Source organism: Lepidothrix coronata, unplaced genomic scaffold, assembly GCF_001604755.1.
Source record: "Lepidothrix coronata isolate B3197 unplaced genomic scaffold, Lepidothrix_coronata-1.0 Scaffold41, whole genome shotgun sequence".
NCBI classification, from domain to species: domain Eukaryota; kingdom Metazoa; phylum Chordata; class Aves; order Passeriformes; family Pipridae; genus Lepidothrix; species Lepidothrix coronata.
Genome location: NW_016690221.1, coordinates 6,062,868 through 6,084,160, shown reverse-complemented (window position 1 = coordinate 6,084,160; position 21,293 = coordinate 6,062,868). Strand labels below are relative to the sequence as shown.

The 21,293-nt window shown below is 41.8% G+C and overlaps 2 protein-coding genes and 1 long non-coding RNA gene across 4 annotated transcripts in view; all 3 read left to right on the top strand.

The window, feature by feature from the left end:
• The first annotated feature begins 450 nt into the window (after positions 1-450).
• Positions 451-5,885, top strand: RSL1D1 (ribosomal L1 domain containing 1). Its single transcript, XM_017813471.1, has 9 exons — positions 451-535; positions 701-840; positions 1,255-1,393; positions 1,700-1,848; positions 1,983-2,084; positions 2,681-2,774; positions 2,861-2,989; positions 3,729-3,935; positions 4,172-5,885. The coding sequence occupies exons 1-9, from the start codon at positions 500-502 to the stop codon at positions 4,514-4,516; spliced, it is 1,341 nt and encodes a 446-aa protein (XP_017668960.1). The 5' UTR covers positions 451-499; the 3' UTR covers positions 4,517-5,885.
• A 1,171-nt stretch (positions 5,886-7,056) lies between these two features.
• LOC108496651 lies at positions 7,057-12,877 on the top strand. The gene is made up of 3 exons (XR_001874538.1): positions 7,057-7,117; positions 9,379-10,317; positions 11,154-12,877. It is a non-coding gene; the product is annotated as an uncharacterized LOC108496651 (long non-coding RNA).
• A 100-nt stretch (positions 12,878-12,977) lies between these two features.
• The window catches only part of RRN3 (RRN3 homolog, RNA polymerase I transcription factor), a 13,724-nt gene continuing 5,408 nt past the window's right edge, over positions 12,978-21,293 (top strand). The window contains exons 1-12 of one of the 2 annotated variants that reach the window (XM_017813559.1): positions 12,978-12,995; positions 13,437-13,545; positions 14,000-14,056; positions 15,071-15,160; positions 15,248-15,377; positions 15,816-15,875; positions 16,350-16,413; positions 16,619-16,688; positions 18,315-18,413; positions 19,021-19,116; positions 19,559-19,694; positions 20,490-20,620. In XM_017813559.1, coding sequence (XP_017669048.1) covers positions 13,453-13,545; positions 14,000-14,056; positions 15,071-15,160; positions 15,248-15,377; positions 15,816-15,875; positions 16,350-16,413; positions 16,619-16,688; positions 18,315-18,413; positions 19,021-19,116; positions 19,559-19,694; positions 20,490-20,620 — 1,026 coding nt within the window. In that variant the 5' untranslated portion in view covers positions 12,978-12,995; positions 13,437-13,452. Of the gene's footprint in view, positions 12,996-13,403; positions 13,546-13,999; positions 14,057-15,070; positions 15,161-15,247; positions 15,378-15,815; positions 15,876-16,349; positions 16,414-16,618; positions 16,689-18,314; positions 18,414-19,020; positions 19,117-19,558; positions 19,695-20,489; positions 20,621-21,293 lie in introns of those variants that run through there. The other variant, XM_017813558.1, reaches the window with a different exon arrangement.

Below are 21,293 nucleotides of genomic sequence, written 5' to 3'. Positions count from 1 at the left end.
ACTCCAGTACAGAAGGACAGTAATACAGGAGATAAAATCAGGGATAGGCTTCAAAGAAGGAATCTGAAGACATGGGTAACAATTCTTTGGACAACAAAAATCTGAGGGTAGAGATAATGGCTTGTCCTCTACCCGAAGGCCAGTAACAAATGGAGCACTGGGACACTCGGGCATTGGCACAGCCTCCATCCCTGGAGCTGGGAAGCCCGGGCTGGACACAGCCCTGAGCATCCCCGCCTGACCTCCGGCTGGCGCTGCTGCCGGGGCGGGACGGACTGACGGCCTCCGGAGCTCTGCTCCAAACTCGATTAGCCCGTGACCTTTCTGGGATAAAGCTGCCTCCGAGGACGGGAACGGTGCTCCCGGGGAACACCCAGGTCCCGGTCCGGGACCAGCGGGACCGCGGGACCCGCCCCGCCCCGCCCCGGACGGGCCCCGCCGTGACCCGGAAAGAGGAGCCCGCGCAGGCGCAGCGGCCGCACGTGGCACCGGCGGGACCATGGTGGGACGGAGAGAGCTGCTGGAGAGCGCCCAGGTACCGCGGGGAGCCGGGGGGGAGCACCTGGAGAGCGCCCAGGTACCGCGGGGAGCGGGGGGGGCAGCACCTGGAGAGCGCCCAGGTACCGCGGGGAGCCGGGGGGGAGCACCTGGAGCGGGGCCGGGCCGGGCCGGGGTTTAACCACGGCTGGTGCCGTTGCAGGTGAAGAAGGCGGTGGAGGCTCTCCTGGCTTTCGCCAGGAACAAGGCCAAGGGAGACGCGCTGCTCCTCAACGAGAACGAGAGCGTTCACCTCCTAGTGACGGTCTGGAAGGTCCCGCGGGAGGCAAAACTCATCAGAATGTAAGAAACTCACCGGCGGCTGTATGGGTACAGGGGTTGCTCGTGTCCTTTGGCTTGGGAAAGAGCACTTTGCTAATGCTGAGCGTGAGGGATTTGGCTGCCACGGCCCCCTCCTGGCGGCTCCCGTGCCTTCAGTGAAAACCGCTTTAGTCCCACTTTTGGTGTAACTGGAAGCTGGGCTGCGCCATCCTTAGGCACAGAGAATACTGATGCTTTGGGTTGCCAGTTACAAGGTATGTGCCTTTCAATCCTGAAGCTTGAGAAAATAAATCCACTTAGATTCCACTAAGGATGTTTAGTAGTTAACAGAATCTAAATACAAGAGTTTCCCTGTATTGTTAAAGGGTAATGATCTCTCAGGGTAGACCTAGTTCCGGAAAATACTTCTTTGTCTGTCTCATGTCCTCATTGTAGACCACTGCCCCATGGTATTCGACCAGAAACAGCTGAGGTTTGCCTTTTCACAAAGGATGAGCCAAATTTGTCAGCAGAACAGACTGAAAATCTATACAGGAAACTTTTAATCCAGAATGGGATCAGAAGTATTAGCCAGGTAAGAGAGGTGTTTGATGGTATAGTAAATGCTTGAATAATTGAGTCTTTTGCAGCTGGATTGGATTGTTTATGCTACTAGCAATAAAACTATAAAATAATGTTATTGTTGTGTTTAACCTTGATTTAGATGTTACCATGTACTCAAGTTCAGTTGCTATGTTGTTTGATTCTTAAAACAATAGGAAAAGGATACAGTACATTTTGATTGTCTTCAGCATTCTAAAATAATGATTCTGTGCAGTTCTAAGAAGCGTTCTAGGCTGCATTTTTAGCAGTGGGGACTAAACTGTTACTTGCACTGCAGATCATCTCCTACAAGACTCTCAAAAAGGAGTATAAAATGTTTGAAGCGAAGCGTCGCCTCCTGAACAGATTTGATCTCTTTTTATCTGACGACCGAATTAGGAGACTCTTGCCCTCACACCTAGGAAAACACTTCTATGAAAAGAAAAAGTAGGTCTTTAAATTGTGTACATCCGTTTTTCCTTATCTTTTTTTGGATCAGATTCTTAGTAAAGCAGGGAGTTGGCTTTGTTTTGGGTTTTCTAGTTATTTCCTTTTTTTAACCCTTTCCCATTCTTTTTTAGGGCACCTTTATCTGTAAACCTGAAAGCCAAAAATCTTGCTAAAGAACTGCAAAAGCATATCCAAGGGACTACACTCCCAATTAACAACAAAGGGTGCTGTTAGTAAGTACAAATACATGACAAATGCTTTCTATCATCCTTCACTTGAAGGGTGGTTGTACCTTAAGTGTAGGAATTTTAAGTGAGTTCTTTTTATTCTACTAATATGTGAATAAAAGATGTTAAGGGTCACCATTCCAAATATGGGCCATTTTGAACCTTAACCTGTATAAAGAAACCAGTAGTTCTACTTAAGACATTTTACTGTAAAGTTTTACTTTTTGTCTCTTTTTTCCTTATACCAGAGGAATTTCTAGGCACCTCTCACTGTAAAACAGCATGTACAATCTTAGAGAACTCTACTTCTGTTAAATTAGATAAAAACTATTTCCAAAATACGCTAGTACTATTTTTTTTCATGTATTGTATATCTAAAAGGATCTAAATTTTGAATATGCTTCATAATATAAGGCAGAAGTTCCATATCCAAATATGGAAAGGTAAATACAGGTGAATCTCTTCTGACTGCTATTACAAAAGACTTCTGTTATAGCCATCCATCCTTTATGAAAGTAAAGTAAATTATAGATGCCTAAATACAAGTAACTTGAAGTATGTTTATTTGCCCACACATAAATATTACTCTTCCCTTGTTTCAGTACAGCACGTATAGGTCACACTGGAATGAAAGTGGATGAGATCGTGGAAAATGTCATTGCAACAGCAAAAGTGATTGCTAAGAAGTTACCAAAGGTACTGCTGATTGACTGCATTAAAGCCCAGTGGGTTCACGTTCAGCCTTGCTATTTTTACATAATGTACTGGTTTTGTTGTTGCAGAACTGGAAAAATGTGAAGATTCTTCACCTCAAAACACTTAAATCCGTTGCGCTTCCAATATTTACTGCGAATATTTCCAACCTGGATGAGCTTGACACAGAGCCACCTCTCAAAAAGAAGGAAGAAAAGGTAAAACAAAATTTCTTCAAACTTTGCATAAGGTCAGGTTGGTGCAGTTAGTTCTTCGTTTTCCTTTTATGCATTATAGTGTTGGGTTTAAACATTTAGCAGTTGATCCCAGGTATTTATGGCTAAAAATGGGTTAGGCCATCACTGCCTCAGTGCTTCAAATACTCAGTAATAATAATGAAATTATGCAAACTCCCTGATGGGTTGTAAAGCAAACTGGAAGCAAATGTTTCTAGTGCTAAACTAAAGGGAGATGAGATTCATTCTTAGAACTTTGTTAGTATTGTTTATTCATATTTGCCTTCCAAATATACGCTCATTAACATATAGGTGGATTTCAGATTATGCATCTATTTTTTGTTGGCTAATCAGTGACATCTGAATAATTCAGAAGCTCATATATTTGTATAGATAGGGGGGCTTATACTTGTGAAAAATAGTAATTGGCTATTCCTTCGTGCTGAATTCTGCTTATGTTAGTTTGGCTGAAGTAAATGTGGAACATGAATATTCAACGTAAAGACTGTAATCTTGACACTGTTGTAGTTGTGAGTTATTTATAATAATCTGCATGCAATGTGTTTTTTCATTTTTTACATGTGGTTGATCGGTCTGGGTCTGTTGAATAAGGGTCTTTAATTGAATGTTGCTACACCGTCTAATTTTTAACCACATGAAAACTATTACACATTTAGAAATGTTATGGGGATTTGTCTGAGATGTACTTCTGATTAACTAGAAGGGAAAAACCAAGAAACCGAAGAAGACAGCTAAAAAACTGAAGTCAAGTCAAGTCACTGTGACAACTGAAAGTAAAGCTGCTGCTGCTACTCAGGAGCCTGCAGTAAAAGAAAAAGCAGAAATAGTCCAAGAACCAGATGATCATGATGATGAAGAAATTCCACAACTGGTCCCTATACAAACAAAGAGTTTAGCTGAGATGGAGGTAATTGCTTCGTAATATTGGAAAACTCATACTTCAGTTAAAACTAAAGATTTTGAACGTATTAAATTGCTCATTGCTCCTTAGGTAACAGTGTGTGTTAACACACTGCAAATGGACTAGGGCGCAGTTCAATTGATAGAAAGCATTTGTCATTTATCATGGCTTTCCTTTCCTGAAAAACAGGAAATGTGTTTCTTAGGTGGAAGGGTAATTTTTTTGTCTTGTCTTAAATACAGAAAATGGAACCAGGTCCAGAAAAAGGTGGCAACGTGGGCAAGAAAACCAAAACACCCCTCGGAAAGAGAAAGAAACAACCTCTAGTATCGGAGACTCCAAAATCAAAACCTGATGTTGCAGGAGAGCGTGCAGACTTGCAGACACCACCAAAACAGAAAAAAGCCAAGCAGGTCAGCAAGCCAAAGGAAGCAATAAAAGGAAAAGACATGAAAAAGACTCCAAAAAAACCTGAAGTGAAGACTTTTGCAACACCCAAAGCTGGCAAATCGATACAGTCAGTCAAGAAGTCTTCAAAACCATCGAAGCAAACACCCAAGAAAGGGCGGGTGCCACAGTCAGCATGAGAGTTGTCTGTTGTAATGCAGTTTATGTAGACATTCAGTGGTGTATTTTTAGTAAACAAATATATTCATGAAGTGAAATACCTTCTTAAGAAATCCAATCCCAAGGGCTTTTTTTCCGCCAAGATCTGTAACAATTAATTTGTTTCCTTCTAATTTACAAGCTGGTACAAATCAACTCACTGTCTTACCAGCCCTATCACTTTTTATCTTTTCCTGGCCCAGACCAAAAGCACTCAAATTCTGCAAGTGTCAAAAGGCAGGGAGGGGGCTATTCCAGGGAAAAAAGCTCAGGAATATTCTGTGACATTTCCTGAAGCATAGCTTAGTACAGACAGGGTCTGAAGCACAAAGCATGCATGCCAGAAGCAGCAATCTACATGTGCTTTTAAAGGTGAAATAGCTACTACCATTTTTTTTTCTATAATTTTTTCAATATAATGAAGACAGGTTGACATCTATTGATCTTACTACACATATTGTAAGTTAGCAGCCTGATAACAAGCCAAACAATGTAAGTTTTAGCTGTTTGTACCTCGAGTATTTGCATATTAAAAAAAAAAGCACTAAACACATTTTCTTTAATCATTTATACTTTATGACATCAAGCAAAATCTTACCTTCACTTGTGGGCTTTTTTTCTGGTACCAGAACAGTTGAGGGTGTTCCTGCATGATGGTCGCAGTACTGTTGTTTCTTCCATCTGAAAAAAGCCAAAGGCTGTATGAATTTGAGGTGTGCCAGACAAGTGAACTAGTCCTGTAATGGCATGAAAAATACATAGGACTGAAAGGTGATTTATTTGAAATTGTACAGAACAACCAAATTGTTCTCTGTATGATGATCACTTTATGTCCTTCTCAGAGTGAGAATACAAGGCAGATTTGTGTTGAAATGTCTTGGTTGTAAAAACCTCAAATCCAAATAGGAAAAAGTTGGTAAGAGATAAGATCAATCAACAGGATGTAACCAGCCTAATTTGCCATTAAAAAAACCCATCCTCTCTCCTTCTTAGGGCTTCCCATATCAATATGTTTGCTAGGAAGTAAATGGGTGCTAAACAAAAGGTGGTAAAAGAAACTAGAGAATATGAAAAAATTCTGCTTGATTAGTGGTGTCTTTTTGTAACTGGTGTCTTTTGTAACTTTTCAACTGTGAACCAACTGCTATGAAAGGAATTGAGTCTGTAGTCACAGTAAATGTCATTGGAGGAATACCCTTCCTCAGCAGCATCGTTCTTGGCACGCTGTACTTCCACAAAAACATGGAAGCTCCATGCGCTTTTAGCCTGTTCGACCTCCCGTCAGCTTGATATTCTAGTTACTGGAACTGTGTGTCTTACTTATTGTTAAATAAACTGTTATATATATAAGGGCCTTGTGAGAGCAACTACAAGAGATCCTGCAGCCAAATAAAGTTCTGGTGCTTGAGGACTTGGGAGCCTTAAAAGGTGTGTACCAGGTCATTAACTAACACAAGGGTGAACACAAATACATGTCTTGCCTTTTACATAACTGCTCACTTGCTGAATTTTACATCTTGCATCCACAACTTGCTTCCTGTTTGTCGCCCTGAAGTTGTATCCCAGCGGCTCTTTATAAGCCTCAAGCGCAGAGTTAAAGGAGTCTATGTGCATTTGCAGATGCACGTTAAACTCTTGCGAATCTCTGCTGTTTGCTACCAGCTGCCTTCTCTTGTGAGTGTGGAGGTCTACAAAGTGTGTCCATCTGGGGAGCAGCTTTTTTGAAGGGCCTCCTTTCCCGGGTGTCCGAGCGAGGGGACGCTGCCCCGGCTGGAACAGCTGAACGGGTCCAGCCCCGCCCGTCTCACCTGCACACGGAAGCGGCAGCGACCGCCACTTCCAAGGGACGCCTCGGCCCCCGAATGCCGCCGGTCGCTACAGATCAACCTTAAACACCTTCAGCACCCACCGCGGGGGCGGCGGGGCCGCCTGAGGGCAGCGCGTTCCCGCCTCATCGGGGCGGGAGCTGGAGGTGCCCTCAGGTGTGGGGGGGCGTGGCCTGGGCGCCCCCTCAGGTGCAGGCGGGGGCGGGGCCTGGCGGTGCCCTCAGGTGCGGGGGAACTTGTCCCGGCCGTGCCCTCAGGTGCGGGGGGCTCGGCCTGGACGTGCCCTCAGGTGGGCGCCGCCCTCCCGCCATTCCCGCCCGCCTTCCCTCACGTGCGGGCGGCCCGAGGCGGCGGCGGCGGCGCCGCTCCGATGGCGGCCCCGGGCGGGCTCGGCCGTTGCGTGGCCGCCTTCTGGCTGGCGCTGGCGTTCGACGCGCTGGGGCTGGCGGTGCTGCTGGCGGGCGTGTTCGCCGACGTGTTCTTCTCCGACCTGCTCATTTACGCGGGCGGCATCGGCATCTTCCTCAGCCTCATCTGGTGGGTGTTCTGGTACGCGGGCAACCTGGAGGTGCCGCCCGAGGAGCTGCGGGACGACGTGGGGCTGGCGGCGCCCAAGGGCCGCGGGGACACGCTGCTGCGGCGGCTGGTGCACGGGCTCAGCCTCCGCCTCACGGCCGCGCTCGGGCCCGGCCGCCCCGCCGACATGGAGCTGCAGCGCCCCGTGGGGCCCCGCGGCCGCCCCGCCGAGCCCGGCAGGTGAGACCAGCGAAGGGCAATGCGGGGGCGAGCCGTAAAGTTTGTCTAGAACTGCAGAAAGCTCTCTTCTCGCCTGAGGTCTAATTTAATACTTGCTGTGTTAAACCACCTGCTGGCAGCTGGTGCTTCTTAAAATGAAAGTAGTGGGGAATCTTTCTGAGCTCAGGCGGTAATAGAAACTGAGAGAGAAGGATGGCCTGAATGTGATCAGGGAGGGAAGACACTTCCTGTGGCCGTCTAAGAACGGGAAAGAGGAGCTGGAGTAAAGCCCAGTGAGGGTGATGGAGCTTTATGTCCGATGCAGCACAGAAGCCCCGTGGTCCTGAACTGGTGCTGAACTGGTCCTGACAGTCACTAAATGCTGCCAGAAGTGGTGTGTAATGAAACAGCCATCAGCCACTACCCACATAAGATCTTGTGAGGGGAAGCTCCCTCTTTAGCACCATGAGGGAGCTTTCTAAGAGAACAAGAAGAAAGGTGAAATGCTGACTTATGTTTAACTTGGGGGCAGAGTTCTAGCTAATAGATTGACGCTTGTAAATGCAGTCATTAGTTAAACTACTTGTCTTGAACCTCAGTCATCTGGAAAAGATGCAGTAATATCTGGAAAAGATGCAGTAATATCCAATGTGCAAAGAAAGTGCCTAGGTCCCATTTCAAAGCCCAGCTGAAGATCATCAAGCCTTTCAAAATCTCCGTAGTTTATTAATTTACATGGCATGTTCATTTAGGAAGAGAAGCATGCCTTGAAAAAGCACGTGAGAAAAAAAGTCTAACTTTCACTTCACTATGTAAAATCCTTCATTGAAGGAACTGTAAAAACAGTTTTGCACTGTGTTCAAGGATTCTGAACAACTTGGCTGTTCTGATTGACTATGTACAAGATTAGCTTTTTCTGCAGCTCCTTGAAACTAAATTCTGAAGCTACTTTTGGTACAGAAAAGTTCATGTGGAAATGGCCTTCTTTCATGAAAGCCACAACATTTTTCTTGAGAGGAAGTTTTAACAGTAAGGAGATTGAGCATATATAAGTATTGCTTAATAGAAAACTTGTAGGAGGCAGAAAAGAACAGCAGCAATACAACTTTCAAAGATTTGTTTCTGCTCACTAGTTTATTATTAACTACATCTGCAATTAGAAAACAGGCTGTTGAAAACCAGTCATTCTCTTTTCAGACTTTCTTTTTTCTGAAATGGGTCTAGGATTGACAGATAGAGATCCATATTTGCCGGCAAGAAATTACATTTATAAATGACCTTTTTCATGTAAAGATCATGGGAATTGCAGGTCTTGAGATCAGTAGATAATCTGCTACCTCTGTAGATGGCCCTACTCTCAATATGCACACATAGATGTGCATTTTGTTGTAACGAACTTCTAGTAGCGAGACTTGTCCATCATTTTTAAATATTTCAAGTCTTATTCCTGATTCTAATGAGGTTTGTTATTTCCTATATAGTGCTTTAGTACAAGTTATCCCAAGTAAACAGCAGCTTCTAATGTTACAGGAAATGAACTTCTATACAATTGCATTAGTAATGGTAATTCAGAAGGAACCAAAACAGAGGGAGTGTATAAGAGTTATGTTACACATTGTAACATAAAACTCTATGATTTTACTTTCAAGGTAGAATAAAGGGTAACAAATGGTGGCATCTCCAAAGAGAACTGAGAGTTCCTTTTGAAGTTAGTTTATCTGAAGTACTTTATATCTTCTCACAAACAACTGTCTGAATCAGATCATTCCTTACTGATAAATATCTCCCCATCTGGAGATATTTATGAACTTAACCAAACGGGTTAAACGTGTTTGGGCAGATATTGTCAGGAGAGAGGAAGGAAGAAACACCACCACATGTGCAAAAAAAATCCCAAACAAACAAACAAAAAACCCCTCACGGTACTGGCCATTAGAAAAGCTTCCATTAATAGCTCTTGGAAGTTATTAATGGAATATTGCCTGCTGTTCCAATGTACCATCTTGAAAATTATATAGTAAAAATGAATGAGAAGGGTGTGAGAATTCTCAAGATATTAAAGGAATAACAAGTAGATTAGGATCCTTGAGCCTGAAAAGAGGTTCAGACACTATTGGAGATAAGCTGTTCACTTGCTGGATCTTTCATTTGGGTCCCAATTGGCTGTTAAACATGAGGAAAAGTACTTCTAAGATTGATGTCACATAACACTTTAGAGTTTTATATGACCATCTGTGTTAAGACTATTTTTGAGTAAACTTTTCTTACTGTATTATCTTCAGGATCTGTTGAAGACATGCCTTTTGAAGTTACTGCCTCAAAAAGCGGGGGAAGTGCTACAAATTATGGAAAGAGAATTCCCTACTCAAAGCAATAGGATTCTCTCACTGTGGAATAATCTCTGCGAGCACTGTGGACTCTGCATAAAATGGACACATGGAGTCATATCTCTGCCAAATACACCTATTTCAGTGTTGGACTGGATATGCTTTGAAATGGTGGGAAGAAAAAAACAACACAAAATCTCTTTAGGAAGTGAGAACTAAAAGAGAACTGAACCCAATTCCCAGAAAAATCTCTGCAGCTTGTCATATAGTTGTGTTTTTTAACTATTATTATTTTTAAAACCCTGGAAGGTTTGGATAAAAAGCTCTTGCACAATGAAAAGCTCTTGCACTGTTTTACCAAAGTCTGGAAGTTAAACTTACTGTGAATTTTTATAATGCCAGTGCAATACTTTTGTTTGTAAGGGTGCTTTTAAAATACCTATATTAAACTATTGATGCAAAGCTGCAAATGCAGTAGAAGTTGTTTATAGTGTAAATACACAGTTTACAGTGTCTCTTGTTAAGTTTCATTGTTATTTTGAAACAACCTGGAATTTGAGGTTTTAGAATTAGACAAGTAAAATCAGCGATATTGGCGCACCGGTACGGTCTTTGTAGTTGTAGGTGATGTCATTTGATGACTCTTGTAAAAGGCATTTTTAGTCCAGTGATGTTGGGAGTTATTCTCCTAATGCTGAAGCATTTGAAGGAAGGGAAAAGACTAAAAGAAACTCTCTTGATTAACAAATACTCTGAGGTTTTATAAAATATTAACAAACAGTACCTGGAAAAAAGACTTATGTTAATGATACCTAAAATTCTTGTATGGAGAAATTCCTCATGAGTTCCTCTGCTTTTGGACTAAGAGTCTGAATCCACCACCAGCAAATACTGGTAGGTCTTAAAATTTCAATGTGCAATTGGTTTTATGCCACACCTTACTGAATACTAGAGGTGGAATTAAGGAAAATATTTACTAAGAACACTGTGGCTGTATTTCCTGGTGAACTCTTAAAATGTCTTTCAATGTTTTCTTGTAAATTACAGAAGTAACTTCTTTTCTATGCATATTCTCTTCTTAAAAGTTTTCCAGATGCTCTCAGTCTTTTAACAGGTTAAGAAGAACACTAAATTTGAAGGTTTATTATGTGATTTCTTCTTTATTAACTTCAGTTTCTAGGAGGTGTATGCAATTGTTTCCTCCTTTTAATGGAACTGCAATGTGACACCATTGTGGCGCCACAATGGTCTGACTTAAAAAAACAAACAAAGAAACCAAAAAAGCTCCTCCCTTAAAACCTGTAGATCAGTTTTTGCTTGCAAGACTTTTCTTTCATTTCGTTGTTCTGAACAGAGATAACTGCTTTTTCTGATTCCCTACAATTTCACTTGTAAAGTGAATTATGAGATACAGTATTTAATAAGTGGAATGATTAGTAGCAGCTATAAATTAAGCCAAACCTTTTGTGTGTAGCCATTCACATACTTAGTCTGGTGGAAACCAAAATTTTTCTGTTTGGGTGTTGCAATCATAATTACCAGAGTGAATTGAGCAGGGCTTCACATTCATTGTAGGGTACAATGTAATTAATCTTAAATCCAGTACCTATACTTAATGATTGCTGCATAAGATGGTAGCTAGAATGCTGTTGCAAATTCACTCAAAAATTGTGTAGAGTCCAAACTTTTAGTAGTATGAACAGTATGTATGTTTTAAAAATGAAATACAGGAGCTGATCCATCAGTTAAGGAGGCTGTTAAGCGTAAAGAAGCACCAGAATGTTACCGGGATTGTGTGGCTAAACAATGAGACAGAAAGTACTTGCTGTGGAGCAACAGTACCTATTGTAAGTATTGTAACTATTTTGTTTTTGAAAAGGTAAACCAGTCACTGTTTCATGAGATCAATTTGCCTTCTAAACAAGGAAGGCTAATACTAAATAGAAACTGGCAATGGAATTATTAGCAGTTAAACATTAACAATTATTTAACACTATTTTAGTCTCATGATATCCTTATCAGCTGTAGCTGAAAGCAGCACAAAGTCCATTCAAAGAACTTTTACATTTTTGACTGGAAAGAAGTTCTTGTACATGTATAGAACTGCTTGCTGTTGTGTAAACACAGAGTTGTAGAGCTAAAGCTAGAATTCATTTAGACTTTAAGGACAGTCCTCTGCATTCTGTTTAAAAACACGGCCAAAGTGACAAAGAACAAACTCCATTTCCTGGAGTGTGAACACAAGAGTCTTTTGTATCTTGTTAATCCTTAAAACCAGCTCAAAATGGCATCCTATACTCCACATAAGGAATAACACCAACCTCCTAACTTCTAACTATGTGGATGGATTAAATGCTTATTAAACTCTTTAAATGTGGACTGCACCTAAAGAAAGTTTTCATGTGGTAATATTGTCTACTTAAATGGGAACACCTTCATCAATGAGAGATTATATTATTATGAACACCTACAAAAATCTGTTTGTGACTTTTGGGAGTGAGAGTTGCTGGAAGGGAGGTAATTATTACAGGAGCAGTTTGTGTAGAGAATTAGCCAAAGTGTTTAGCTGATTGAGAGGGCTAAGGTCAAATAATGTCACATGTTGCTGGAACTAGTTTGTGTGAATTGGTGAAGTAAATGTTATGTATTCAACCAAAGTAAATTTTGAGGAGATTGGGTGTTACTGAAGAACTAAACAGGAGATGCATGTCCCTGTTCATTCTTATCCAGGTGACTCTAACAGTAGTACTTGTGTGCGTGTGTATACAATGCTTTGAGAGGAAAACAGACCTAGCCTACAAGGAGAGGACGAAAGCATCAGAAATCTCGCTTAAAGTTCCTGTGCCTCTGTTCTAGCAAATGCTTAAATGCTTCCCAAGGTCAAATTCCGTTTTGTTTAGACCAGATTCTTGGCCTTCTTTAGTCTCAACTAAAGTTGTTCGAATCATTTAGTTTATCCCTCCGAACTGCAGTGCTAGGTTTGAGTTGGAAACCCTGCATGTCCTGGCCGGCCGTGCTCTTGGTGTCACCTCTGCTGTCGTGGCTCGGGGAAAGCTGCCCGCGGGACCGAGGGTTGCTTGCTTGTGCCAAAACTCGGCTTCGGATCGCTCCACCGTGGCGTTGTGGATAAACCTGGAACTCCCTTCCCTGCGCCCTGTTACCCTCCAGTGCTGGGGTCTGCTCCCACAGTGCCTCCGTGGAGCTTCCCGCTGCTCCTGCCCGGCTCCATCCCCGCGCACCGGGGCGAGAAGAGCCCGCTCCGGACCCGTTCAGCTGTTCCAGCCGGGGCAGCGTCCCCTCGCTCAGACACCAGGGAAAGGAGGCACTTCAAAAAGGTGCTCCCCAGATGGACACCCGCTTTGTAGACCTCCACACTCACAAGAGAAGGCAGCTGGTAGCAAACAGCAGAGATTTGCGAGAGTATAACGTGCATCTGCAAATGCACATAGACTCCTTTAACTCCGCGCTTGAGGCTTATAAAGAGCCGCTGGGATACAACTTCAGGGCGACAAACAGGAAGCAAGTTGTGGATGCAAGATGTGAAATTCAGCAAGTGAGCAGTTATGTAAAAGGCAAGACATGTATTTGTGTTCACCCTTGTGTTAGTTAATGACCCGGGTCGCTCGGTCCTCCCGCACCACAGCGGGCGGGGGCAGAGCCGCGGCCGCCCCATCCCGGCGCTCCCTCCCGCCGCTCGGTGGCGCCGCTCCGTGTCCCGGCGCTCTCTGGAGCCGCTCCGTGTCCCGGCTCTCTGTGGTGCGAGGGGCGGAGCGCTCGGCGTTTCCGCCGCCCCGCGCTGCCTTTTCCGCCCGGCAGCGGCATGTGGCGGGGCGGGGAGCGGCGCGGGCGGCGCGGGGTGCGGCGCCCCGGGCCCCGGTAGCGGCGGGCGAGGTGCCACCGCAAGGCAAGGGGGACACCGGGGGGGAGACCCTCGGGAGCGGGGCGAGGGGCTCCTCCTGCTGAGGAGGGGCCGGGGGGTGCGGGCGGTGCTCACGCCGTTCCCCGTCCCGCAGGCGCGGGGCCGTGGCCATGCTGGGAGGGGACGAGTTCATCAGCTCCCCGCCCAGGAAGACGGTGCGGTTCGGGGGGACCCTCACCGAGATCCTGCTCAAGTACGAGAAGGTGAGTGAGTGAGTGCTGCTCCGCGGGTGCCTCCCTTGCGTCCGGGCTGCCCGCGCTGTGTCCTGGGGGTCATTCAGGGCGAAGTCTCGTTTCGCCTTACACGATACCGTGTGTGAAGGCTTAGGGAAAAAAACCTGAACGCGGTGGAAAGGTTTCCCCCGTGAGTCAGCCTGGGTGGGTGTGAAGCCGGGCTTATGCCAAAGGGTGCACGGGGATCCCAGCTGTGTCTGCAGGGAGAGCAGCTGAACGTGAGCCAACCCTTGGTTGTCTTTCAGCACCCTGTTACTGCTGCCTCAGCCTTCCTTGAGCTGTCTCTCCCTTGCTTGTGTTCTTAATGTACATAATGTTCTTAATTGTGTTCTTAATGTTCAGCAATAATAGGTTGTTCAGATATGTTGATGAAATGGGTATATTTTGCTGGAAAAAAATTGAATATTTTCGTTTCCCTTGCTAGGGTGATACCACAGATTTTGAGTTGTTGAAGCATCAGCTGTCAGATCCAGACATAAAGGTAAGAGTTTTCATAGTCAGGAGTCTGATGATTTAAAGTTTGTCTGAGTGTAATCATCAGACAAGTCATTCTGGTGCTTACACAAATCCTTTGCTTTAAACATTAGGTGCATTTGCTAGCTTTTTGCTCTGTGGAAACTTTCAGAATTAAAACTCTAAATGTGAAAAAAAGCAATTGTCTATTTGTACACATACATATATGCAGGATCTCCATAAATGGTGTCTCATACTTAATGACTCTTTGCTCTAGAGTGAGAAACCTTTGAGTCTGTCCATGATCCAGATACCATCTTTTTGTCACTGAGCCTTGATTTTAGAGCTACTTTTGTAGATCAAACCATGGTTTCTCACTTTAAGTTGCACCAAATTTTACCTTCTGTTCTCACTAAGAACTTGTTGAATTAGGCAGTAACATACATATGCATTTAGTAGTTATACCCAGAAAAATGGTTTCATAGCCTTTCTGTACAGCGGCGAGTACTCACCACATTTGCTGTCCTCTTTTTTTTCCTTTTAATTAAACCACAAAACAGAGAACATGGTGCTGCAGGAAGCACCATGCTATAGAGAGTTCCTTTTCTCCCTGAGAAGACATTCTGTAAAATGTTTTTAGCAGACCTTTTGGAGCATACAGGCAAAGTCAGTGGATTTGCTACTGTTTCAGTATAGTTTCAAGACTTGAATGTCCCTTCTGCTTAAACTAGAGGAAAAAAAAAGAAGCAGAAGATTGAATGCCATTTTCTTCAAGTATGTTCTGTGTGAGTGAGGTTTCATGCCTTGCTCAGTCTGCAGCTGAAGCCTTCCAGGCAGGCTGTTGGTTTAGGAGTCAGTTTGCACATATTCCTGCATTCAAGAACTTCCACTGTTGAGGACACAAAGAATTTCCTCACATATTAATGTGAAACAATTTCTATTTACAATCTTAATATTTGACTTTTAAGGATTTTGTTATTTTCTACTAATAGGTAATATTGTTTATTGGAATAGTTATCTATTTTTTTCTGCTTATTTGAAGGATGCCCAGATCATTAATTGGCTCCATGAATTTCGAACTTCTGTTGCGTATTTGACCAAAGAGCTCGAACAACTGGTCAACATTTTGCTGGTAAATATCGGTTTGCTACATGGAAAGATTAAGAGTTTAGTACTCAAAACATCTTTCTCTGACATCTTGATCTTTGCTTACTTTCAGAAGCTGCCATGGTTGAGAAGGAGCCGAGAGGTAGTAGAAGAATATCTGGGTTTTCTTGGCAATCTGGTGTCAGCACAGACTGTCCATCTCAGGCCGTGCCTCCGGATGATTGTGTCCCAGTTTGTCCCCCGTAAGTTACTTTTCTCCTCTTTGTTTGCTTATCAGAATGTCTTCCCCAGATAAATTCTGTGTAAGTACGACATGACAATTAATTACTGAGTCATTGGGGTTTTTTTTCTCTGTTGAATTGTGATACAGATAGTTTTCTGTACCTAGATTTTAGAAGGCATATTCTAGTGGCCAACACAGATCCTGTTCTGAATATGTCTTTGAAATGGTTGAACTGTGTAATGTTATTCCTACTAAAAAACTAACAGCTGCTGTGAGGATCATGTCAGGTGTCCCCGAGAGCCTTCTGGTTCTGTGAATAAAACACTCTTTTAGAAAGTCCTGTGGCTAATTTTTATGCTTTAGTCCTGATGGAGACTCTAGTGCAGTGTGTTTGGCACTGAACCTGTTACCTGTAAGATCTGTACAGTTTTGATCTAATAATCTCCCTTTTTGCTAGCTCGGATAACCATCAGAGAAGACGATGTGGACATTTCAGATTCTGATGATGATGATGAAAGTGAGTATAAAGGAAGCATGGCTTATATATGCTGCTGTAATACCTTTACTGAACAAGTATACAGTATGTATTGCTCCTTTTTTATAAAATTAATTCAGCAGATTATAAGTAAAACATCAAGAAACAGTACATCTGTAAATAACCAAGTCAAAGTCTTTCTTGTACTCAAATCAGTGGTGTGCTGACCCACTCCTTGTTACTTTCAAAACATTCCTGTTGGTGCAGTATCTGTAGGAATAGAATATGTAGGAAAATATTCCCTATCCTAGACTGTTTCAAAGCCAAAGAATAGTTAGGAGTTGTTTGGTTTCCATTTTATTTACCTCAATGTACATCCCCCCCCCCAAGGAACATTTTGGCAAATGTGGTTTCCTCGGGAATCTTTCAGTTGTTTAGTTGATATGAACTGTTTTTACTGGTTCCTAATTTAGTTTTTTGTAAACAAGTGCATAAGAATATTTTTTCTTTCTCTAGACATTTCTGAAAACTTCGATACATGCCACAGAGCTTTGCAAACTGTTGCAAGATACGTTCCTTCGTAAGTATATAATCCTATGGCTTTGTATCCCTTCCCTTGCAGATTTAAAGCTTCTGAACTGATGATTTTTTTCCTCTCTTGGTGGGGAGTGTACTACTTAGTTTCATTGCATGTTTTTTCCTAATATTCACTAACTGGTGGAATGCTCTCATGGTAATAACCTATAACTTCCGCATTTGATTTATTTATTTATTTTTAATTATAGGACACCGCAGTTTCTCATGCCAATACTGGTGGAATACTTTCCTTTCATTAATAAATCAGAAAGAACTCTGGTAAGAGCTGTGAATATTTTTGTCGGCTTGTTCACTTGTTTTTTTAAATGTACTAAAATAGTATTACAACTGATTTGGTGGCATTGAATGCAGATTTTTGAGAGTATTTTTATATATATAAGTATATATGTACTAACCATATATATATGGTTGTGTCTGTTTAGTATGAGGTTGTCCAAGCATGCTGAAACTCTTTGTGCATAAGCATTATGCAAGTCTTTAATGACATAACTACATATCTTTTCCACAGGATTACTTTCTTAATCAGTGCACAGGATGGAGCTCTTTGAGGATGAGTCTCAGGGTTGTGTAGTCAGGAGACGGGTAGGACACCCTGTCTCGTTTGTTATCAAAACTGGAGGGTGTTTGTCAGGGGAACAGAGGATTTGATAAGCAGACAGGAAGCAATGGGTGTTATAGGTGAAATCCAAACTGCCAGTAGTGTAGAGCCCTAAGCTGTTTTAGTACAGCTTTGGTGCAGTGCTCACGTGTGGTGAAAAACAAGCTGGAAACTTTTGACAGGGTATGGCTCTTGTGTCATCTTTACATTTACTTGTTCCAGCTTGATAAGTTGGCACTTTATATTACAGGAAGGCAGAGCCCTGCTCCTCCAGCCAAGTTCAGTTAAAGCTGTGTTTTGAACACGTCAAGTGCTGAAAAATCCCCAAAGTTCATTGTGTATCTTGCTAGGTTTTTGTTGTTGTTGTTGTTGTTGTTTTAATCCAAATAACTTGAAGCATCAGTTCCTTGTCTGTAAAATGGAGGCATAATAGCTCTTATATGGTGTTAGGAGATTTATTTACTTAGCAGCTCAATGAGGAACAAGTCATGAAGAAATGCATAACTATTTTCAGGGCAAGGCTTGAATGAAGTGTAATAAAATATGGTCCATGCATTGTTAAGTATTTCCAATGTACACATTCTCACTAAACTATCTCTACTCATTTTATGTACTGAGCAAGCCAGGTGGCCTGTGGAAAAATCATATGTACTCATGTAATTAAAGGTTGTGTTATAATGCATATTCACAAAGAGACTGTGATGTACTCAAATGTAGTGCTTTACCTGATTTTATGCACCAGCTTGACAGTTCTGCTATGTGAAAGTTGCACCATTGTCTTTTGTAGATATTTGTGTGCATATGGGGGGCCCATCCATGCTCACAAAACTTGTCTGTTAACCTGCTTGATTCATAGTCAGAATGACTGAGAAGGCAGACCTGTGGAATTCAGAATTGTTGCTGGTATATTATAATAATCCGAAATAAAGATGTATTCAGTCTCACTTTAAGCAGTTCTAGTATAGCTGGTTCTAGATGTAGTGGGGAATAGGCTTCATTTTCCTACAGAAAATGTTTAGACAAACTCCTATGGAAATAACTTTCTTATAGAATATTCACACTCTATCTAGAGGTAGTTTGGAAAATTTGTGTGGCAGTAATAGATTAAGTAGTTAATTGAAAGTCGATGTTTATACATAAGGTTATTCTAGATTGAATACAATCTGTTTAAAGCTATTTCTGGGTCTTTAGATAACAAATTAAGAAACTTGTTTTCTAAAAGTCCTTGGCAGAAATTAGACTTTGTGTTGACATTATTATAGATACCAATTAATTTTGTGTTACAGGAATGTTATGTTCATAACCTACTACGAGTTACGGTGTACCTTCCAACTCTGAGGCTTCAAATTCTGGAGCTTATTGTTGAAAAGCTGCTGAAGTTGGATGTGAGTTTATTCTGTGTTACCTTTTGTGGGTGCTTGGTGTTAAAATACAGAGTAGGAAATTAAATACACTTCAGTTTTAAGCCCGACAAAAAATCTGCTGCAGTAGTGCTTGTGATAATGTGTGTAAAACCAGCCGAATTTAGACTCCATTGCCAGCCTTAAGATGTTCCCATTGGAACTGTATGGTGTGTACTATGAGTCCCTGCTGGAATGTCCCTGCCAGAGTCAAAACAACTGCTTTGTGGTGATCAGTGCTGATATGCAGAGAATGTGCTTCTCTTTGTATGGTTGAGTGATCATATCATCTCTTTGAAGTAAAAGGATTCACCATCTTAAAAGAGACAGGAGGGGTAGCTCTGTAAATGATCAAGGCTTTTTACCTCAGCATATAAACAGTCTGGGGAGAGCTTATATTAGGCAGGTAAAGTTTCAGGGGGCTTTGGAGTGTGCATTTGTGTATGGCACATAATTTCCTTTTAAAATGTTTATTTAGTCCAGGACAAAATCTAGTCGAGAACTTACTCATGTTGTCGTTTCCTTTATGCGAGTAATAAAAAAAAAAAGTTTCATGGTTTAATAAAAATTAATTTCTTGTTTATAACTGTAGGTTAGCACTCCACAGCAAGATATTGAAGATGCTGAAGAAACTGCTAATAACTCTGGTAGTGAGGAGAAATCTACAGAGGAGGGACTTTTTGACATGGTTGGTTATCTTGTTCTACCAAAATTCTATTTTTCTCTAGTAAAATTTTCACTTCTGGGGTGGCTGTGAACTAAGTGTAGGAATTCATTATTGCTTTGTTGTTACTGCACTGCACACAGCTCTTGAAACCTGAACAGATAACAAATGATTAATGTGTTGTCAGCTATTGACTGTATTCATGTAAATACCCAGTGTACATGCAGTGAATCGATTTCATTATGTAAAAGCACAAGCAGCTCTGCATAAAGCTAGTTAAAGAATTCATGGTGCTTGGCTTAGTTCACACAGATTTGCTCATACTGTGTAATTAGATACTGCTCTTCTAAGAAAAATATGAAACTTTAGCATATCACTGAAAGAGAAATTTTGTTTCACTTTTCCTGTAATTGCATCCTCTGATGCTGTGCATATAAAAGCTGCTTGTGCCATTTTTATCTACCAGGAGGAAGATGAAGAAAGAAAAGGAAACAAAGTTGTCTCTTCCAGTAGTGAGAGAATGGCCCATCCCCTTGCAGAGCGCCTCGACATCCTGATGACCATCCTGTTTTCCTACATTAAAGATGTTTGCCACGTGGATGGTAAGAACACTTGCACTATACCCAAATTTATTGTTTTGATAACAAGTAAGAAACACAAATGAGGAGTTCTTGCTTTCTGCTGCTGCAAGATAGAGCAGAATTCTGCCAGCAGCAGGCTCTAGTCCACATTCCTGCCTCTGCCCAGTGTTACTGGTACAGTTGTGACTTTAAAGGTTTAGTCCTCAGCTAGAGACATTCCATAAATATGATACTGTATCCAAACTGTGACAGAGTATAAGTGTTTTATCATCTGCTCTACTTGAGTGCTAGAATTATGGATCCTTTCAACAGTACAAGGACTGGAAGCAGGTCAAAACAAGCAGACGTCACTCAGTTGGAATTGCTACAGCAAGGCTTTGTGTTAGGAAAAAAAAATGAAAGAATTGTCTTATACTGGTATGTATTAAGGGCTTGAATTCCTTAGATTTATATATTTAAAACAGAATATTTAGAAACCATTTTACCATATCTTCTCCACATAAGTCAGACGATTTATTTCTTGGTGGGTTTTTTTCTGGCTCTTCATGCAAAGTTTGCATGTCTATCAGTTTTATACGTGTGTGCACACACAGAGCTATTCTTCATATACAACACCTTAAAAAGCAGTAGAACTGAAGACCTGGAAAGTCTTACTATAAGTATTTTTTAGATGTCAGGTAAGCTGAAAAGTCAGTTTGACAGTGTTTCTTTACATACTTCTTACTGGTGTAAAAAGATACAATTACCACTTCTGCAGCACGAGGATAGAAAAAACCCCTGAAATGTCTCATTTTGTTCTGTTTCTTTGTTGTGTAGGCAAACTCAATATCAGCAACACAAAGGACTTGTATCGGGATCTGGTTTCTGTTTTTGACAAGCTCATTTTACCAACTCATGCTTCATGTCATGTACAGTATTTCATGTTTTACATCTGCAGCTTTAAATTGGTGAGTAAAAGCTGATTTTGAAGTGCAGTGTCCTCTGTCATTTCTGCATCCTTGTTTTGGCTTTTTTTTTTACATAAAATAGTTGTTTTCTGCTGTAATTCCAGTCTGAAGATAGCAAGTACATGAGGATCATTAGTATCTTTGTTTTCTTTTCCTTCTCTGTTACTTCATTCCTGAAGTTTCTCTTTCTGCTGTTGCTCTTCTCGTGTTGTCCATAAACTGCACACAGATGGAATCTAAGCAAATGTGGTTAAAATGGACCCCTTTTACAAGAGTGAGTTGGGCTTCTGCACCCAAGGCATGGTGGTCCAGCACATTTCTTCAGCATCTCAAAACTCTCTTAAAGATAACTGTCCTGTTAGATCTAATATTTGAAAGTCGTGTCTGCTGTTTGTTGTTTCCCCCCTCGTTTTCCCATCTCTGTCAACAAACTGTTGTTCTTTCTTTTACACATAAAAATAAGAACACACATGCTTTTTGTAAGGATGCGAATTTTTGGCATCATGAACGTGTGTGGCAAAAAGTTCCACAATATAACGTTTAAGGTTAAGAATCACTTTTGTTCTCTAAATTCTTTTTCCTGCTATTTTCCTTGGATGTCCCTGATTGCTTCTGCTACAAGACTTGGTGAACAATCATTTCACGTTTACCTTCTTCTCACACTTGCTTTTAA

Bases quoted from the DNA above. Each gene is read 5' to 3' on its own strand.
- RSL1D1 (XM_017813471.1), top strand. From the start codon at position 500: ATGGTGGGACGGAGAGAGCTGCTGGAGAGCGCCCAG. The intron at 536-700 runs GTACCGCGGGGA...GTGCCGTTGCAG, and splicing joins AGCTGCTGGAGAGCGCCCAG to GTGAAGAAGGCGGTGGAGGC. The intron at 1,394-1,699 runs GTAAGAGAGGTG...CTTGCACTGCAG, and splicing joins GGATCAGAAGTATTAGCCAG to ATCATCTCCTACAAGACTCT.